Source organism: Lissotriton helveticus, chromosome 12 (assembly GCF_964261635.1).
Source record: "Lissotriton helveticus chromosome 12, aLisHel1.1, whole genome shotgun sequence".
Taxonomy (NCBI): Eukaryota; Metazoa; Chordata; class Amphibia; order Caudata; family Salamandridae; genus Lissotriton; species Lissotriton helveticus.
The window spans coordinates 646,873,599-646,891,718 of record NC_136073.1 but is presented as its reverse complement, the minus strand read 5'-3'; the positions used below and the strand labels follow the sequence as shown (position 1 = coordinate 646,891,718).

The following is an 18,120-nucleotide window of genomic DNA, read 5'->3' as shown; positions in this document are numbered from 1 at the left end:
TGACTTATAGGCGCAGGATTGATTCATTTCTACTGGATACAGCACTGTGGGATAAAAAGGTGGATTTCTCAATTCAATCTAAATTGAGTACAATCGCCGGGCCATTAAACGGCCAAGTTTATTGTCCAACAACGTACTTCACAGTGAAATATATCATTTCTTCTATACAGTCATTGTTCCATATGCCCATATCCCTAGACGGGATATCCCTATTTTTGAGCTGCATCACTCCTTATTTAAGGAAGATTTCCTTCAAGCCCCTAGAGATCTTGTACAAACTAAACCCAGGAAAATATCCTGGTACACAAGTGATTGCCATAAACGCGAATTCAAACTCGCACTAGCAATTAAATCTCTGCATATTACTTTAACCGTCAGGCTAGAGTCCATTACCCTTGGGCCCTTGGCCAAAGCAAGTCCTTTTGTCATATTAGTCCACGCAGTAGCCAACGTGGCTGCGGCACTATTGACAACTTTATGCAATTCTTCACTTAGGTCAATCATTTTTCAAACTTGTACTCTTGTAGCAATCCTGAGGTTTGTCAGTGAAAGACAGTTCATTAACATCTGTCATTAACCGTTCTTTTTCACTGGATCACTCGTTTGTTTTTCCCTTTCTGACACTAGGATGGTCAGAGTCTCCCTGCCAAGGCTCCCCTGGCCGAGACAAAATCCCATGACATTTTTTTCATTCTGAAGTTCTAGTGTGGGCCCTTTACATCAACTTAGTGTCCAATGCCATAGTTGCTGGTGTGGCTATTCCAGATAGCTGGCGAAGGGCCAAGATTCTAACCATTTATAAAAGAAAATCAATAGTGGTGTTGCCAGCAACTACAAGACAAAAAGCCTTTTGAATAACTTGAAAATTTTTGTAAACAAGTTTTGAATAAGCTAGAGCAGTGGATCAGTGAGGGTCGGGTCATTTCTCCATTGCAGACTAGCTTTGAAGCCAAAGACAGCACTATAGACTAGGTGTTTAGGCTGTCTGATTCTATGGAAGTACATCAAGCTCAAGAAAGGACAATTATATGGCATATTTGTGGACAGCTTTCAACCTAGTCTCTAGATATCTTGTGTGGAATAACATCAAGTTGATGACTGTCCCTGCATTGCAAAAATTGACTGTAGGAGAGTAGGGTCACCCCATTATTTTGCTTTTTGCTTCACTGGTTTTCAACTTAATGTGGCTGTGGGCCTGCTAATCAGACCCACAGCCCTGCTGTTCTCTCTCTAAATCACACACCATGTACTTTAGGTACATCACCAATTGGGATTTGGGTCACTCTTATGAGTCCCTGTACAGTGTACCATAGGTACCCAGGGATTGGTGCACCCAAGGCCTACCAGGGGCTGCAGCATATCTTTTGCCACCCCTGGCTGGCCATCCAAACTGACACAACTGGCTGATCACTCAGCTGGGACAAGGTTGTGTAATCACCCCTTGCTTAGGTGTAGTATTCCTATACCTACCATTATATATAGACACATATGCACCTATAAGTCACTCCTATGGCAGGCCTTAACAATCCTGAAGGCAGAGTGCTTGGTTTTATGTGAGATGGTGCTCTAGCATGAGCTGAGCCTGTCTGCAGCTTTCGTAACCATGTCCTTATAGCTGTTCTATGATATAGCCATACCATATACTCTTAAGTGCATTATTAACCTCGCGGTTAGATGCTAACTTTGGTTTGGCTTTATCAAAACATGTCGTGTAAGGTGTCATACGCTTTGGAATACTATCCCCTCGCCAGTTCTGGCGACGGGGGTAGCATTCCACCCTTCTAGAGAAAGAAGATATGTTGTTCCTACTAATCCCGGTTAAAGTTAACCAGAGCCTCAGCATCACAAAATGGATGCTACTGCCACAGACACAAGTCTGACCTCCTGCTGCTGGGAGTCCTTCCAGCGAGGGAGGCTTGGACAATAGGTTACCTGTCTTGGGAGGTGCTAACACCACCACAGACAGGCTATAGTGTATTGGGGCAGGGAGGGCTGAATGAAATGAGACACTTCCTGGGGCACACAAGGTGTCCCATGCATAGTCCAGTTCAAACCGGTGCTGGGGCACTCCAGCCCCAGCTCTAGCGCGAAACTGGACAAAGGGAAAGGGGTGTAACCACCCCCTTCCTGGGTCCCACCCATAGGAGGGACCTAGCAGGTAATCCAGCCCCTAAATTTGGTATATAGGTAGGAGCTGAGTCCCAAGACTTTAGATTTATCCTGACTGACACTTGAAACGAAACTCTGGACCTTCGACGTTCTACCTGAAGATAGAAGATTGAAGAATCTCCCTTGTGGTCAAGGAGTGACCACCCTGTGCAAGCAGGCACCATCAAGAGATCAACGGTTTGCTTTGTCGAGGCTCCCGCCGGAGCCCGAGCACAGAGCCTGACAAGACCCGGACTTCCAGACTTCCAACAGCCCGATCCACAGTCACAGCAGAGCTGAGACCCGTGGAGGCGACGAGAGACGTGGGACCGGCCATCTTGGAAAGCCAGCGAATTGCTTTCGTGCAACTTCTGAGGCACCCTCGAAGTTGTGCATTGGGGATTGAGAACCCCCAGCCCGAGCACCAACTGCACCGAAGATCAGCCCTCCACACTCCACGAGTTCTGCGTGGGGCCCTTATGCATTTTCCTGCTCGACGCGTCTGTCCGCTCACTTGCCCGTTGGCTAGTGGCCTCTGTGACAATGAACCTTTTGATTTATACCGCTGGTCTGGTTGCTCCAGACTGGCCCCTGCTTCCCTGAAACGGAGAAGCCCATCAGAACTTGCTGGTCTGATTAAGAAGCCATCTTCGATTCCTGAGTGGGTTGCCTGTGCCAAGGCTTGTTGACTCCAATCCGGAAGCCGACCCGCCGACAGCGAGAGCCTTCGTGGGACAGTCCGTATCCAGCTCCTGGTCGTCGTCGACACCTCCTGGTCGACGTGGCTGCAGAGACAAGCTTCACGACGTCACCTGATTGCTTCGCGACATCGCCTGGTTCCTTCCTGGTTCCATCCTGGTCACTGGCTAGTGACCCAGACTCTGTTCCCTCTGCTTTCAGGTGCTCTTCATCCTCGATCCGCCCGTGGATCCACCCGGACACTTCTCTCCTGGTCGCCTGCAGCATCTTTCTCCAAGGCTCCATAGGAATCAGCGACGAAACCCGACACACTTTGACACCTATGCACCCGCTTCCTGTCGGTGAGGTAAAGCGAGTATTTTGGTACTCCTGTGGGTATTGACTATCCTAATGTCCTAGTTTCAAGTAGCTTTTCTCTAGTCCATCCGGAAGTGTCCTAAAAGAACTAGTTTCCAATTCTTTCGTTCCCATTCTAACTCTATGGTAACTTGCGTGCGTGTAAAGACACTGCATGCGCATCCCATGGGCCTCCTGCACCCTATCCTTTGGTAGTACAGCATAGCCCCAGCGATTCTCCAGGCCCTAGGCCTTTCCTTTGTTCGTGACGTGGTTCTTATACCACTATTTTAGTATATGGTTCGAAGTGCCCCTAGGGCATTACTGTATTTTGTGCAACTTATTATATTTTAATTAAGTATCTTGTTATGTGCTGGTGCCTCTGACCTCATAAAGAGTTCAGAGGATTGTGTTAGAAATAAATACATATATATTTTGATATACAACCTGTGTGGTGTCCTTTCACTTGGTATTAAAAGGATTGCATATGGTAAAACAGCTGGCTTCACATGCCCTCTTGAGTTTAGCCTAAAACTGCTTTGTCCATGCTACCACTAGGATAGCTGGTCTATAAGGCTGACTTTATAACCATCACCATAAGGGTTGTTTGGATTGGTGCAAGGTGCTCACTAGAATAGTGAACATCATATACCAGGCCAACTTCTCACATTGACGAAAAAAGTTATGCTCAGGTTTGCTGGGATAGGGACTGTGAAATAACAGAACATAGAGATGTGTGACAGGGATGAGTACTAGTTCATACATTATTTTCCTTATATATTAATGATATCATCCATACACTTATAGATTGTATACATGACTCACCCAGGGTAGATGAAACACCTATATCGGTCTACTCTTTGGCGATGACACTATGATTATCTCAATACGTCTACATTTTTTTTTAACACAAAGGACATTGATATCAACATCCAAAAGACAAAATATATGGTACTTTAGGGGTGGACTGAGGTTGGAGGATGTGTGTATTGATTAAGTTGCCCCAAGTTGATTGCTTGAGTAATAACATTGACAATAGATTATTGAGAAGAGCAGAGCTATGGTTTACACAGAGCATTACACAGAGCAGCAGTGATCATCAAACTGCATAGATTACAAAATATGTGTCCCTAGCTCTAGAGGTTTATAGAGCTAAGGCACAATCAGCTGCCTTGTATGGTGCTGAAATAAGATGAATATTGCAAAAAACACAGTTGATGGACAGAATGTAGAACAATGTCATACATTCACCCCAGTACAAGGATCTGGGCCTAAATCCATCGTTTTTTTTGCACTCCACACCACCCTGGGTTAGACACTGACTATATGCAAATCAGCTCTGACCCTGTGCCTCATGGGAACAGTCCAGTCCGAACTACCAAGCCATGTCTTTCCCAGACCGGAATCAAGCATCCAAGGACTGGTTTCTGGCTATCAGCCTTCATCAGCCTGGATAGCTTGACTCCAGTGGTGTGGAGAGCCTGGGACTCACGTCTGAGCATCCCCAGCACACTCAGGGTGAAATTGCAAAAAACATAGTTGATGGACAGAATGTAGAACAATGTCATACATTCACCCCAGTACAAGGATCTGGGCCTAAATCCATCGTTTGTTTGCACTCCACACCACCCTGGGTTAGACACTGGCTATATGCAAATCAGCTCTGACCCTGTGCCTCATTGGAACAGTCCAGTCCCAACTACCAAGCCATGTCTTTCCCAGACCGGAATCAAGCATCCAAGGACCGGTTTCTGGCTATCAGCCTTCATCAGCCTGGATAGCTTGACTCCAGTGGTGTGGAGAGCCTGGGACTCACGTCTGAGCATCCCCAGCACACTCAGGGTGAAATTGCAAAAAACACAGTTGATGAATAGTCAATGTTAATGTGCTGTCACTACAGGAGAATTATTTTGTTAAATCCCTGTTTAACATGCCACAGTGTACCTGTGAGGTAATGGGGTGTATTATATGGTGTGGTTGTGCCAGTCATTGGAGGAGTTGTTACCTCCTCCTGGAAGGAAGACAAACTGGCTAACACTGCTCTTTCTCTTCTTCTACAGATCCAGTATTGCCACTGCACTGCAGAGAGCAAGATCCTACAAACCCCCCAACCTCCGAAAAAACAAGGGGCCCTGAACTTTTATATAAGTTAAACACCCTGTGAAGCATTTGAAAGAAGCCGAAATTCTTCACTACTACTAGGTTAACATCTCATAACTGTAACTATAAGTCCCTGTTTATCATTGCCTCAACCTCTGTTTAGCCAGGCGTTAGTAATATATTTACTACAATTTCCCCAAGCAGCTCGATGCCAAATCACTTCTTAAAATTGCTGCATATTTACTAAATAAAATAATAGTCTTGTTCCTTTTTATAAAAATATAACACTTTTTATACAGTCCATTTATTTTGAGCAACACGTGCTCTCTGAACTAGACAGTCTACCCCTACCCCAACCAAAAGGAGACCCATAGCACTTTAGTGGGCTTCTAGTCGGATTTAGTTTGTACATTTCCAGGGACAGTGGAAATACTTCTTACAAGGACAGCCTAACTGCCCTTGTATTGTGCAGGTCTGGAAATCAGGCATGACTTCTGTAATCATACAAATCTAGAGGGGGTGAGAGAGCCATCCCAGAGGTGACAGACAGAGTCAGGGCTACAGGGAAGACGAAAATAAATGGGTTCAAATTGACAGAGTAGGAGACTGGACTACCTGCCCCTGACAGAAACAGACATGGAGAGATATAGTTTACAATTCTAACACATACAATTATGGGGGACCCTAGGGCTAGTTTAATGACTGTGCTCTGGATACACGCCCTTCAAAACCTTTACAACAACAAGAGTACCAGAGGGTCAAAATAATAACAAGGAATGTTTGGATAACGGCTGAGAATTAGTACCACTAGCCATATCCCAACTCTTCTTAGTAAAATAAGAATAAGCCAAACAAGTGTATGGTCTTGAACACCCATCAGTCACCACTCGGAACCACCCTTCATCATTTGGGGTTCCAGGGACCCACACAACAAGCTGCCTGATGACAATCAGAAAAGGGCCTAATAGATGATAAACGGTCCCTCCTGTGGGCAGTGTGGGGTCACTTTTTTGTCAGGAGTGGTTGGTTGTATATATATATATATATATGAGTGGAGTGGCTAATGGGGTAACAAACTAAAGTGCAGTGCAGAAAAACTGTGATACCAAAAAATGCAAAAAAAGTGTAGTTAAAATTGGTTTAGGAAGCAGAAAACTATTTTTAATCGGATATAGCTTCCAATGCCAACATTAAAAATAGCAAAGACAGAGGAAATTTATAAACTGTCTAGTAGTGGAACGTGGTCAACATGTTTCAGCAAATAACGGCCATGTGGCCTTGCTTTCTTCAGGACCTTGTCAAAACGACTACTGCTACTGCACACAAAACCAAAATGTGAACAAAATAAAATAATAAAAAGAAACAGTGTTCTAAAGAAGTGAAACAACTCAGATACTGGTATAAAAGTCACCTGGACCTCCTAGGTGTACTCTTCCGTATCTTCTTACAGATTCGGTTGTTCATCTATGCCGCGTTGGAGTACCGACGGAGAGAGCGGTGCTTCACTTATGTCCTGAGCCGCAGCCAGGTGGGGTGAGGTCTGCACATCTTACACATCGGTGAACAACCGAATCTGTAAGAAGATACGGAAGAGTACACCTAGGAGGTCCAGGTGACTTTTATACCAGTATCTGAGTTGTTTCACTTCTTTAGAACACTGTTTCTTTTTATTATTTTATTTTGTTCACATTTTGGTTTTGTGTGCAGTAGCAGTAGTCGTTTTGACAAGGTCCTGAAGAAAGCAATGCCACATGGCCGTTATTTGCTGAAACATGTTGACCACGTTCCACTACTAGACAGTTTATAAATTTCCTCTGTCTTTGCTATTTTTAATGTTGGCATTGGAAGCTATATCCGATTAAAAATAGTTTTCTGCTTCCTAAACCAATTTTAACTACACTTTTTTCGCATTTTTTGGTATCACAGTTTTTCTGCACTGCACTTTAGTTTGTTACCCCATTAGCCACTCCACTCATATATATATATACAACCAACCACTCCTGACAAAAAAGTGACCGTTTATCATCTATTAGGCCCTTTTCTGATTGTCATCAGGCAGCTTGTTGTGTGGGTCCCTGGAACCCCAAATGATGAAGGGCGGTTCCGAGTGGTGACTGATGGGTGTTCAAGACCATACACTTGTTTGGCTTATTCTTATTTTACTAAGAAGAGTTGGGATATGGCTAGTGGTACTAATTCTCAGCCGTTATCCAAACATTCCTTGTTATTATTTTGACCCTCTGGTACTCTTGTTGTTGTAGAGATATAGCTTACAACAGAAGCTCATAGTGAAATGACCTATGAAGCAGATAAAGAAAAGGCTACAGAAACGAGGAGCACTGGAAAGAAGCTAAAGCAGAGTGAGACAAAACAAGAGTATCGGAGAGATGGGGAGAGAGAAGTATGATGGGGTAGAAAACATTGTGCTCTTGTGGAGAAAACTGCAAAGGGCCTCAAGGCAAAGAAGCAGCCCAGAGCCAGAACCAAACAGTCATAGTCCCAATAAGTTGAAGTGAAGCCATGAGAGACAACATCACATAATGGACACTTAATGTGCATTTTATTTAGGACAGTGCCCATCATCATCTGCCCTGGAATGCTAAGAAAACCTCCTTACATATACAGCTCCCCCAGTGACTTGTGCACAGGCAGCAGGCAGGAGATGTCCTGGATTATCACTTTCCCGGCAGCTTTGATGGGGCGACTGCTAGTGTCTGCATTCTCTCTCTTCATTTTCCAGCGACGCGATTTCTAGGAATGAGAAATGTATGTGTTAGCACAAGAAGCTTCAAAGAAAGGTAGTGCAATACATGCCCAACATTATAGTACAGTCAATGGGTTCTAGTTCACTCTGAAATAGATGAGCATTCAAAAGGGAGTAGACTTTGGTACATTCCAAAACGGGGCAGCAGCAGAATTAGTTCCTCTATCTGCATAAAAGTTCAAGCCTAGAAAGGGGAAGAAAAAAAACTAGAGATATTTGTAAGATATAGAAATCTGGTACAACTACAGCACTTCTGTTTCTTGTATACACTTTATACTTGAAAGATTTCCCCATCTATGTCTTATCATTTGGGTGGAGGAAATTGAAAAAACCCCCCAAAAAAACGGTCTGGCCCTAACACAATCATAAGCAGTGACGTGTGGCAAATCTTAGCATTTTTGTACTTGCACTTCTAGAGGGGCAAGTTTTATATAAAGCATCAGAGTGAAGCACAAGATGAAGGTGGAGCAAAAGAAGAAGGTTTAAGTACAGCTTGTTCACTGAATTGAGTCATTTTTCAAAAAGCACCACCAAGGTGTATGCATCATCGGCAGTTACTTGAATACAACAGGTGTACCTTGTACTACTACCAAACTTTGGAGGAGATGTGGAGCTTTGGAGGATGTGCCAATATGAAACACCAGATCTTGGGTGAGCAGCAGAAAAAGACATGAAATTCTAGATCTCAAGCCTAGTGATGCCAATGTGGCATCTATTGCGTCAACTACCTAGGATCTCAAACTTCCCTGTCAGGTAGGGATGGCAAGCTAATGTTCTCTGCTATGAAGGTTACAATGTAAATCTTGAATGTGACGACTGCAGCAGTGGAACAGACTGAACTCCTCTGGGGTGAGCTAGTCATACTTTCTCAGACCCTTGAGGTACTGTGTGGCTACATGAAAAACAAATTATAAGGTGTAAGGTGGTTGTCTGGTATTCCAACGGAAAGGGATTGTGCCTCCGTCTAGGATCAGTGTTGAAGTAATGTTCGAAGCTGGGATGACAAAGATAAGCCTTCACTCTGCGCATGCATACAAGACTAAGCGGCCAGCGTACAAACACTTGGAAATTCATTTTTCAGAAACACTATAGTGACAGCTCCACCTCTAGCTCTGATTACTTCCCAGTAATTCTCATGTCAAGGAATTCAGAGACTAGAACCATGTTCGAAACATCAGGAGAGACCGCTATAGCGTTTTACTCAAGCCATGAATGGTCAGAGAGTTAGCAAATGCCACACGTTAAACCAAACAAGAACAAGTACTATCCGAGAGAAGCAGAAGCTGAAAGTCCAGAAGCATCTGAGAGACTTCAGCACATCATAATAAAAAATAATAATGAATAGGATCAAAGCAACAACACATTATTGATTTTCAGGTACACCTTTCCCAAGTACAATGGCACATGTTAAACCTACATTCCAAATATAATCTTACTCTCCTGCCCCTTCCTTTACAAGGGTCAAGAAGAAGACAGAACTCAGAATACAATCTCCTTGTGTCATTAGGAACCCTAAACCTACGGAGAACCAAGAAGGCAACATTTGTCCTTTAGTGGCAAATCCATTACAACAGCAAGCTTATCACCGTTATAAATGGTCAAGCAAACATGCAACTGTTCTGTCAGGTCAGATATGAAGAAGGAAGTGGCCCTTAGGGGCCACCCGGGTTACTTACAACTACCTGCTATGCCTTCCCAAGAATGAAGAGTCGGTCAGACAGTAGAGAATACAACCATTATTTATTAGCAATGCTCTGCAGAGGAGTCCAATCTGACCTGCACCCTAAAATGTCTGCCGAAGAACTGACCCCCCAACATTCAGCAACAAGTAATGAATCTTCCCAAGAGCCTCCAATCACGCCCACAATGGAAAGTTACCGGCCTGGGCCGAACATGAACAAAGGAGGCACAGGAAGATGAGCTACCACCTGCCAGATGGGTATATGTTATCTACAATTCAAGGCTACAGCGCTGAGTCTCAGCGTCTCCTAACATGGGAGCAGAACTACACACTCAGATAGGTATGCGACGGCAGAATTGCCTATTCATTAGTAAGTCGGGAAACAGCCTTGGACAGGAGAGAAAACAATAACGAGGTACAGAGTTCTGCTGAGGCAAGCAATATTGAGGCCTAGTATGGGCACAGCCTAAGCAGTCTAATAGGGATTACAAATACAAAAAGGAAACACACTTGCTAACTGAAGCCTGCACATTACAGGGATAACTCAGTGGGTAGCATAACGTGAATACAAATGGCGTCTATTTAGCCACAAATTGCTAACCTAATATAGCATGAAACAAGTGCATTGCTGGAATGGGATTTTCAAACCTAACAATGAAGAAATTAATGTTAGAAGCCAGGAATATGTTCAACACCACACCCACTACAAGAAAAGGTGTCACTCACAGAAGGTAACTAACTTGTTCATTTGGCACACACCTCCAGCAACAGATTCCTTACCTCAGAATACATACCAAAGCAATACCGCCCCAGACCAAATAGTCCTGGAGGACGGAACGGGTCAAAAAGCCGTCACAATGGACCTGACTCTCAAGGCAGTAGTGTTTTTCAAACGTATGCAGAGAAGCCACACAGCAGTCTGACAGATGTCCAAGATAGAGACTACGTGAGCTAACAGTAGTCACAGCCGTGGCTCTGGTGGAATGAGTCGGCAATCCTTCAGTGTGCTGTTTCTTGGCCAGTTTGTAGCAGATCAAATGCACAGCACAAACCATCTACATATGGTCTCTTCCTGCACTGCTTTTCCTTTTTTTGTTGGAGCGAATCCAACAAAGGGTTGCTTATCCATCCGGCGTTCTCTAGTGCGATCGATGTACAACAGCTTTCATTTTTGGCCCAAGTGATGGTGTCTCTCTTTCTCCTTAGAGGGGTAAGGCGAAGCGAAGAAGGTTGGCTGCATGATGCTTTGGCCGATGTGGAAAGAAATCACCACATTTGGCAGAGAAGAGGCACAAGTATGGAAAACCAGTTTGTCTGGGAAGAAGCTGGTGTATGGAGGGTGAAGAAAGAGCTCACTGACCCTTCTGGGGCAAAGTAATGGCCACCAAGAAGACTTTCTTAATCATCAAGAGGGCAGCTAAGCATGGGTTCGAAGGGCAAACACATCAAAAAGATTAAAACCAAGTTAAGGTCCCATTGGGGCATAATGAAGGGAATTAGGTGGGAATATGTGTTGAAGTCCTTTGAGGAAACTAGTCACAACTTGAACAGTGATAGCTGATCCCGCAACCGTAAGAAAGCCAAAATGGCCGAAATATATTCTTTAACTGTGGCCAAAGCCTTGCCAGACTAAAAATAAAACAACAATACCTCAGACAACAGTGCAGAAAGAGGATCAACATGCTTTTAAGCACACACAGCAAACCTGTCCCAACCGCAGGCACATACAGTGCTGATGGACGCCTGGTTGCCAGTATAACTATACATACTCCCACTGGAAGATCATAAACCGTCAACTGCCGCTGCTTAATCTCCACGCATTTCAGCTGAGCATGTGCAGGTTCAGGTGTAGAACCCTGCTTTGTTGCTGCGATAGGAGACCCTCCTGAAGAGGCAGCCTGACCGGAGGAACGATGCACATGCTCAGGAGTTCGGGATACTATACTCTCCATGCCCAATCCGGAGAAACAAGGATGACTTGGACCTGGTACGTACGGATCTTTTTCAGCACTTGTGGCAGGAGCGTTATTGGCAGGAAGATGTACAGGAGTCCTGCGCACCACTTGAGATGAAATGCGTCTCAAAACAAAAGCCACAGTGGAAACCGCAACACGCAGATGTGCTGACATTGCACATTCTCAGGGTGGTGAATAGCTCTGACCAACTTTCTCCCCAGTTGTGAAAGAGACATTGCACCACCTCTGGATGGAGACGCCATTGATTTGCTAGGCATCGACAGCTGAGTTTGTATTCTCTGGCCTTTGAAGAGCCCACCAGGTGTTGTATGACCAGGAAAATGACTTGATTCTCGAGCCATGTCCAGAGACGCAGGGCCTCTTGACATAGGGTCCATGACTTCAGCCTGCCCTGTTTGTTGCAATACCCAATGGCACTGGTGCTGTCCATGAACACCTTCACCAATCTCTCCTTGAAGGAGGGTAGGAAGGCTTTCAATGCCAGGCAGATGGCTTTCAGCTTCAGAAGGTTGTTGTGAAGCTGAGACTTCACCAAAGACCAGAGTCCTCTGATTTCCACCTCTTCCAGATTGCTGCTCCAGCCCCTATATAGGCATCATGCACACCACTTCTGGCGCAGAAGATGTTGATGTAGAGCCGAACAACACCACCTACCAGAGGCGCAGAGGTACTGCTCAAGATTTTCCAGATCCAGTCTGATGCCTGGGGTATATTTCAAGGTAAGAAATCAGCGGCTAGAAGTCTCTAGCAGATATCTCCAATCCAGAACTGGGAACGATCGCAAGATATGCTGTTGCAGCCGGGGAAGCCAGTTGATATGTTTGCTTCACTGTTCGAGGGTCTCAAACAGACAATGGGGCCGAGCAATCCGTCGGCATCATGAAATACAGCAGGCAGGTAGGGACAGAACACATAACATTTCGAAGCATTCTGCATCTCTGAGGGCTGCAAAACACTGCAACTTGTGAGAAAGCACAGGAAGAGGCTGGAATGCCACGGAGAACGAATGGTGGAGCTGTGAAGGCACATCTGAGGAAGAGACCTGATAAGGAGGTGAGTGCCGCTCGTAGTGACAGCGGGGAGCACAGCTTACCTAACCTGCTGTTGCCTACTGACCATGGTGGAGAGAGACTAGTAGCCCACTGGATGCCATGACTTGTCGAGCGAAGCCCACTGTATGAACAGGAGAGAAGCAGGAAGACTGGGAAGTGGCTGTAGTGGTAGGAAGGAGCTCCCTGTTGTGGCCAAGTTTTGTGAGGGCACCATCGATCAGAACTGAAGCTGCGATCCGCTCAAATTAAGGGGACCAGGGCCTTCCCCTGCATTGTGCCCGATGCTCTCCCCAAGTTTGTAGCCCCTTTAAAGTACTCCATAATACACAGTATGAGACTGACAGCTGACTACGTCTACGGCCTGAATAAAGGTGAACTGGTAGGTAGGCCACCAAGGGCCAAAAAAGGGAGTCAACCCCCTGGTAATACGTGGGCCTGGCAAAGTGACAGTGTCTAGTGCTTGGATTTGACTGGGTGTGAGGGGCCTGCATCACTCTGCATGGTACCTCGGCCTCTGATCCTGACCGCCTTCACTGGTATTGCTGGAGTGCAACGGACTTGCAACTGCAGTCACACCACACCTTTCTTAAAGTATGGCACAGAACATCCTTTTCCATCTAACGACTCCCTTGCATGTGATACGGTCTGTCTGCTAAATGATGGATAGGGAGAGAGCGGCAATAAAGGTCCAACGCAATAGACTGGATAAGTATGCCTTTCTAAAACAGAGTACAGAAAAAGTAGTATGAGGACAAGTAGACTTGGGGTCTGGGACAATGCACTAGAGGAAACTACTCTGAAAGGTGTGCTGCTTGTAGTACAGGACACAAAAACCACCTTCAAATCCAAGATAAACACTGCATCAGTGGAGATGGGCCTGATGAGTGCCGTTCTTAGGAAGATCAGCGACAGGGTGAAACATGCAGAAACAGAGACTGTAAACAGTGAAGGAAGAGGTTGATGCCTTGCGATCAACGGTCTCCATCTTTTAAAAAGAAAATGTGCTGATTCAGGCATGGTGGAAGGATGATCTTGCCAAAACAATATCTGCCATGTTGGGTTACCGGAAAAGGCTGAAGGTCCCAGGTCCCAGTGTGGATTTCTTTGTTGAAGATCTGATTGTTAATCATCTCAAACTAAAGGGACTTTACAGGTTGCGCTCTGTAAAACGTGCCCACAGAGCCCCGGTACCTTCCCCTAAACCTAGACAACCTACATGGATGATAACAGCCAGAACATTTAACTATTGTGATCGAGAGGTCATACTGCAGGCAGCTAGAAAACAGGGTAGCTTGAAGTTCATAAAAGCACTCTCTGACTGTTCCTGGATTTCATGATGGCTGTTTAAAGGCAAAGAGGTTGTTTTGAGAAGATCAAACATAGCCTGTGGTACCGTGACATTAAGTACATGATGTTTTTCCCAGCCAAACTACAAATCCTTGTTGAAGGTAAATTGCGACCCTATGGGAAGATGATAGAAGCATGGGAGTGGCTCAAAGGATGGAGCAATGAATGTGGACATTGGACGAGGCCAGAGAGGTCTAACTCAGGGGCGAATGAACACTTGCCTGGCTCAAAGATGGTTGAATCACCTACTGATCTACAACGTTATGACTCTGGAAACATTGATCAACCTGATGGCTCTGCAATGACTTGCACAGAAGAGATGCTGAGTAAATGATGGCTGCTGCCGGTTTAACCCTGACTAAGGGTGGGGGTAATCCACCCCCCCTTCTACATAGGAACTGATGTACTTGTCTTAACAGTCAATCTACTGCGAAACTGACCGCGCAGAGGATTCATCCAATGAGTGACTAAAGATCCTGGTTTAACAAGACACATATTTGGAGAATGTATCAATCATTGCTGGTAATATAAGGTACTCTTAATTGGGGGTACTGCCATTTAGAAACTTTCCAATTTCTCAAGTTGATCATTGTAGCTAGTTGGGAATAGTTTGGTATATTCAGGGCGACAGGCTCCCAGCGAATTGGGGTGCCTATTCCCACAGCGCTGAGAGATGGGGAGGGATATATGGTGGTGGGAAGAGCCGAAGGCTGATGGCTGACTATGTTTGTGTGGTTCATGTTATGTGGAAACGCGCAGGTGGAGAACTGCATGACTATAATGAGTGGCTTGTCAGGACGACCTATAAGATAAGGTGATACCAGTGCCCCCGTCCCCCGGAGATTGGAGGCTATTGGTACTCTCATGGAATACAAATGACATGGGGGTAAAATCAAGAGAGGAATAATCTATCAATACCTAACGAGACATACTCCAGATTTAGTACTCCTCAAGAAACCCATTTTTTGGGATACAGGTGTTATATGTTAACCAGGGGTGAATATCGTCTATTGGCACATGCAGGCTACTCTTCTGGATTCAGGTTGGTTACAATTCTGCTGAGGAAGGCCTTCACATTTGAGCTGGTGAAGGTGAGGAGTGATTCCCAGGAAGACTATTTTAAAATGATTGGAAAGTGGAATAGTCACCATAGTGGCTGGCTTGATTTATTTGCAGTCCCGCTTGCAGGCTACGGGACTGGTAGACCTAGGAGCACACCTTGAGCTTTTAGTGGGACAGCTCATCCTGGATGGCAATTTCAACCTAGTCATGGATGACATCCTTGATCGACATAGGCGAATTGAGAGTAGTGGGAGCCCACAACTGAGTATATTTAAGGAAGCATGTGGATTTGTGACGAAGATATAACCCATCTGCACTGCAGTATTCCTTCTATTCAAGGCCACCTTACCTATTGAGCAGGCGCTTGTATATGTATCGGATCCTAACTAAGAAACTTTTGGCCCAGGGGATTTTGGAACAATCCCCACTTTATGCAGAGTTGGGTGCTCACAGGAGGAAGAACTAGAGGGGTCTGTAGACTAGACACTTGGCAGTTGAAACAGGAGGGTGTAGAGGGCAGGGGCAGATGGCACATACAAGCGGAAGGGGCATTGCCCCACTATTCATGGTCAAGGAGAAGAGAAGTGTGTGCAGATCTGAGCAGCTCAGTAAGGCTCAAGTTAGATTTGTTTTTAATTCATAATTTTGCAGGTGAAATGCAGTACAAATGCTCAAGTGCCGGGCGAGGTCTCACTCGCCCTTGGGGCAGAAGCTAGAGCAGTTACGTCAGATGCTGGGCATCGTCTGCCTTTCACAGCACTGAATACAATCCACCCATGGGCGTTGGCACCAGTGGCCCAGGGTGTAGTTGGCAACTCTCCATAGTCTAAAAGAGCTGGGGCAGGGCAGACCAGTAAAGTCAATGTGGGAGAGGATGGATCTAGGTTGTGTAAGGAGACTTAGCTGCAACCACCTTTTACGTTTTGATTGCTTGTTGGATTTTGTGAGTTCAATAGCAGATGTACTTCCAGGAGTGCAGTGCACATACGTTATAAATGCAGAGATTTGCTTGTATCTTTCTATTTCTTACCATGTATAAATTGCCTTTGTCCTTGAATGGCTGCTCTGTTTTGCCATTCTAAAGCTAAGTCCTTAACATTACTGGAATGTTTATGTTCGTAAAGCGAGTGCGTCCCTCCATGCAGGCTCCTGTTAAGCTTTGCTTTTGGACTGTGGGGTCATTTTCATTGGTGGCTTCACAGAACTACAGTATCACACGAGTGCACGGGTTGTGCCTGTTCGTATAGTTACTTGCTGCACGCGCACTGTGAGCTCCGATAATACACACATTTCACCAATAATGCGTTTAGCTCCCAAAAGTACAACCCTTGCACTCGTATCATGCTCTATATCCAGCCTGCATATGTTCTGTGCATATTTCATATTGGTTCACTTCTACACAGTGCCCCCATGTAGCCTACCAGCCGCTTCTCAGGGCAGAGTCCTCAGAATTTACTTTATTTTGTTTAATGCAGTTTTATATAGCGCAAACTTTACCCAAAGAGCTTTACAATAGAACCAAATAAGTTACACAAGGAAATTTACACACTAACAGGTTACAAATACAATCAGGAATATAAAAAAATGAAAGGAGGGAAAATTAGGTTAATACATATTTCGAATACATATTTACAAAGTTGAGCTCAAGTGAATGTCAAGCGTCCGTGAGGGTCATGAAATGGGTTGAATATTCCTGTAACGGTCTTTGGAAGAGAAGAGTTTTACGATCTGTTTTTGAAGTCCAGAAAGAGAAGGTGGTTCAGAGGATTTGAGGAAGCAAGTTCCAAATTCTAGCCGATTTGCGTGAGAAGGGTTAAGCCAAAAATATTTCCCTTTTGAAAGTAGGAGGCTTGAGCAGTAAGTCAGCGAAGAGAAAACAGTATTTGTGTGATGTGATAATTTCTTTTGGCCCCATATACAAAACGTGCCGCTGAATGGAGGATGGATTTTAGAGGGGAAAGGTGGGTTTTGGGGAGGCCAGCAAGGAGAAAGTTGTAGTAGGCCAATCTGGAAAGAACCAATGATTGGACCAAGGTTTTTAGGTCTTGCTCAGGAAAGAAACGCCGAACCACCCCTAAGAAGGCGCAGTTGGTAATGTGCATTTTTGGCGATGGTATTGATATGGGAGTGCAGGTTGAGCCTTTTGTCTAGGATGACACATAGGGATTTGCCACTGCCAACAATGATATGTTTGTTGTTATGTATGCTCAGATTACCATCCATAATTGGACAGGAAGAGGAGAGAGTGAAGTAGAGAGAAGAAGGAATTCTGTTTGGGAAGGATTCAGAATTAGTTGATAAATTGACTTCCAATCTTGGCTGGAGTTGAGAGTGGTGTTGAGAATTGAGATGTCATGTGCAGAAGACAACTTAAGGTAGATTTGGGTGTCATCAGCATAGAGGTGATAATGGATCCCAGATATTGTTAGGAGATTTTGCAGAGGTTCCATGTAAAGATTGAACAGGGTGAGCGCGAGGATCAAGCCTTGAGAGACGCCTTGTCCTACAGCCATTGATGTACAGAGACAATTTGCTATTTTGATTATCTGAGATATGCCAGAGAGGGCAGATTCAAACCATTTGGGCACTGTGCCTTAAAAACCCATTCTTAGATTTAAAGTGTTCAGAAGTGTGTTGTGATAAACAGTGTCAGAGGCTGCGGATAGTTCAAGAAGGTTTAGGAGACAAGACTCAACAGAGTCAAGTACTCACAGGGCATCGTCAATCCCTTGTAGCAGGGCTGTTTCAGTGCTGCAGCCTAGTAAAAGACAAGATTGGAATTCATCAAGAAGGTTGTTCCCTTGATATGTTTGGAAAGTTGCTTTGCTAAACAACTTTCAGTAATTTTATCAAGAAAAGGGATGTTGGTGATAGGGCAAAAATTGTTGAGGTCATTCATATCAGCAGAGGGTTTTTAAGAAGTGGGACAACCTGTCCTGTTTTAAGGGCACGTCC

General features: G+C 44.9%; 1 protein-coding gene across 1 annotated transcript in view; it reads right to left on the bottom strand.

The window, feature by feature from the left end:
- The window catches only part of WDR59 (WD repeat domain 59), an 885,758-nt gene that overhangs the window by 259,356 nt on the left and 608,282 nt on the right, over positions 1-18,120 (bottom strand). Inside the window, exon 19 of the mRNA XM_078670030.1 lies at positions 7,901-8,034. Coding sequence (XP_078526156.1) covers positions 7,901-8,034 — 134 coding nt within the window. The remainder of the gene's footprint in view (positions 1-7,900; positions 8,035-18,120) is intronic.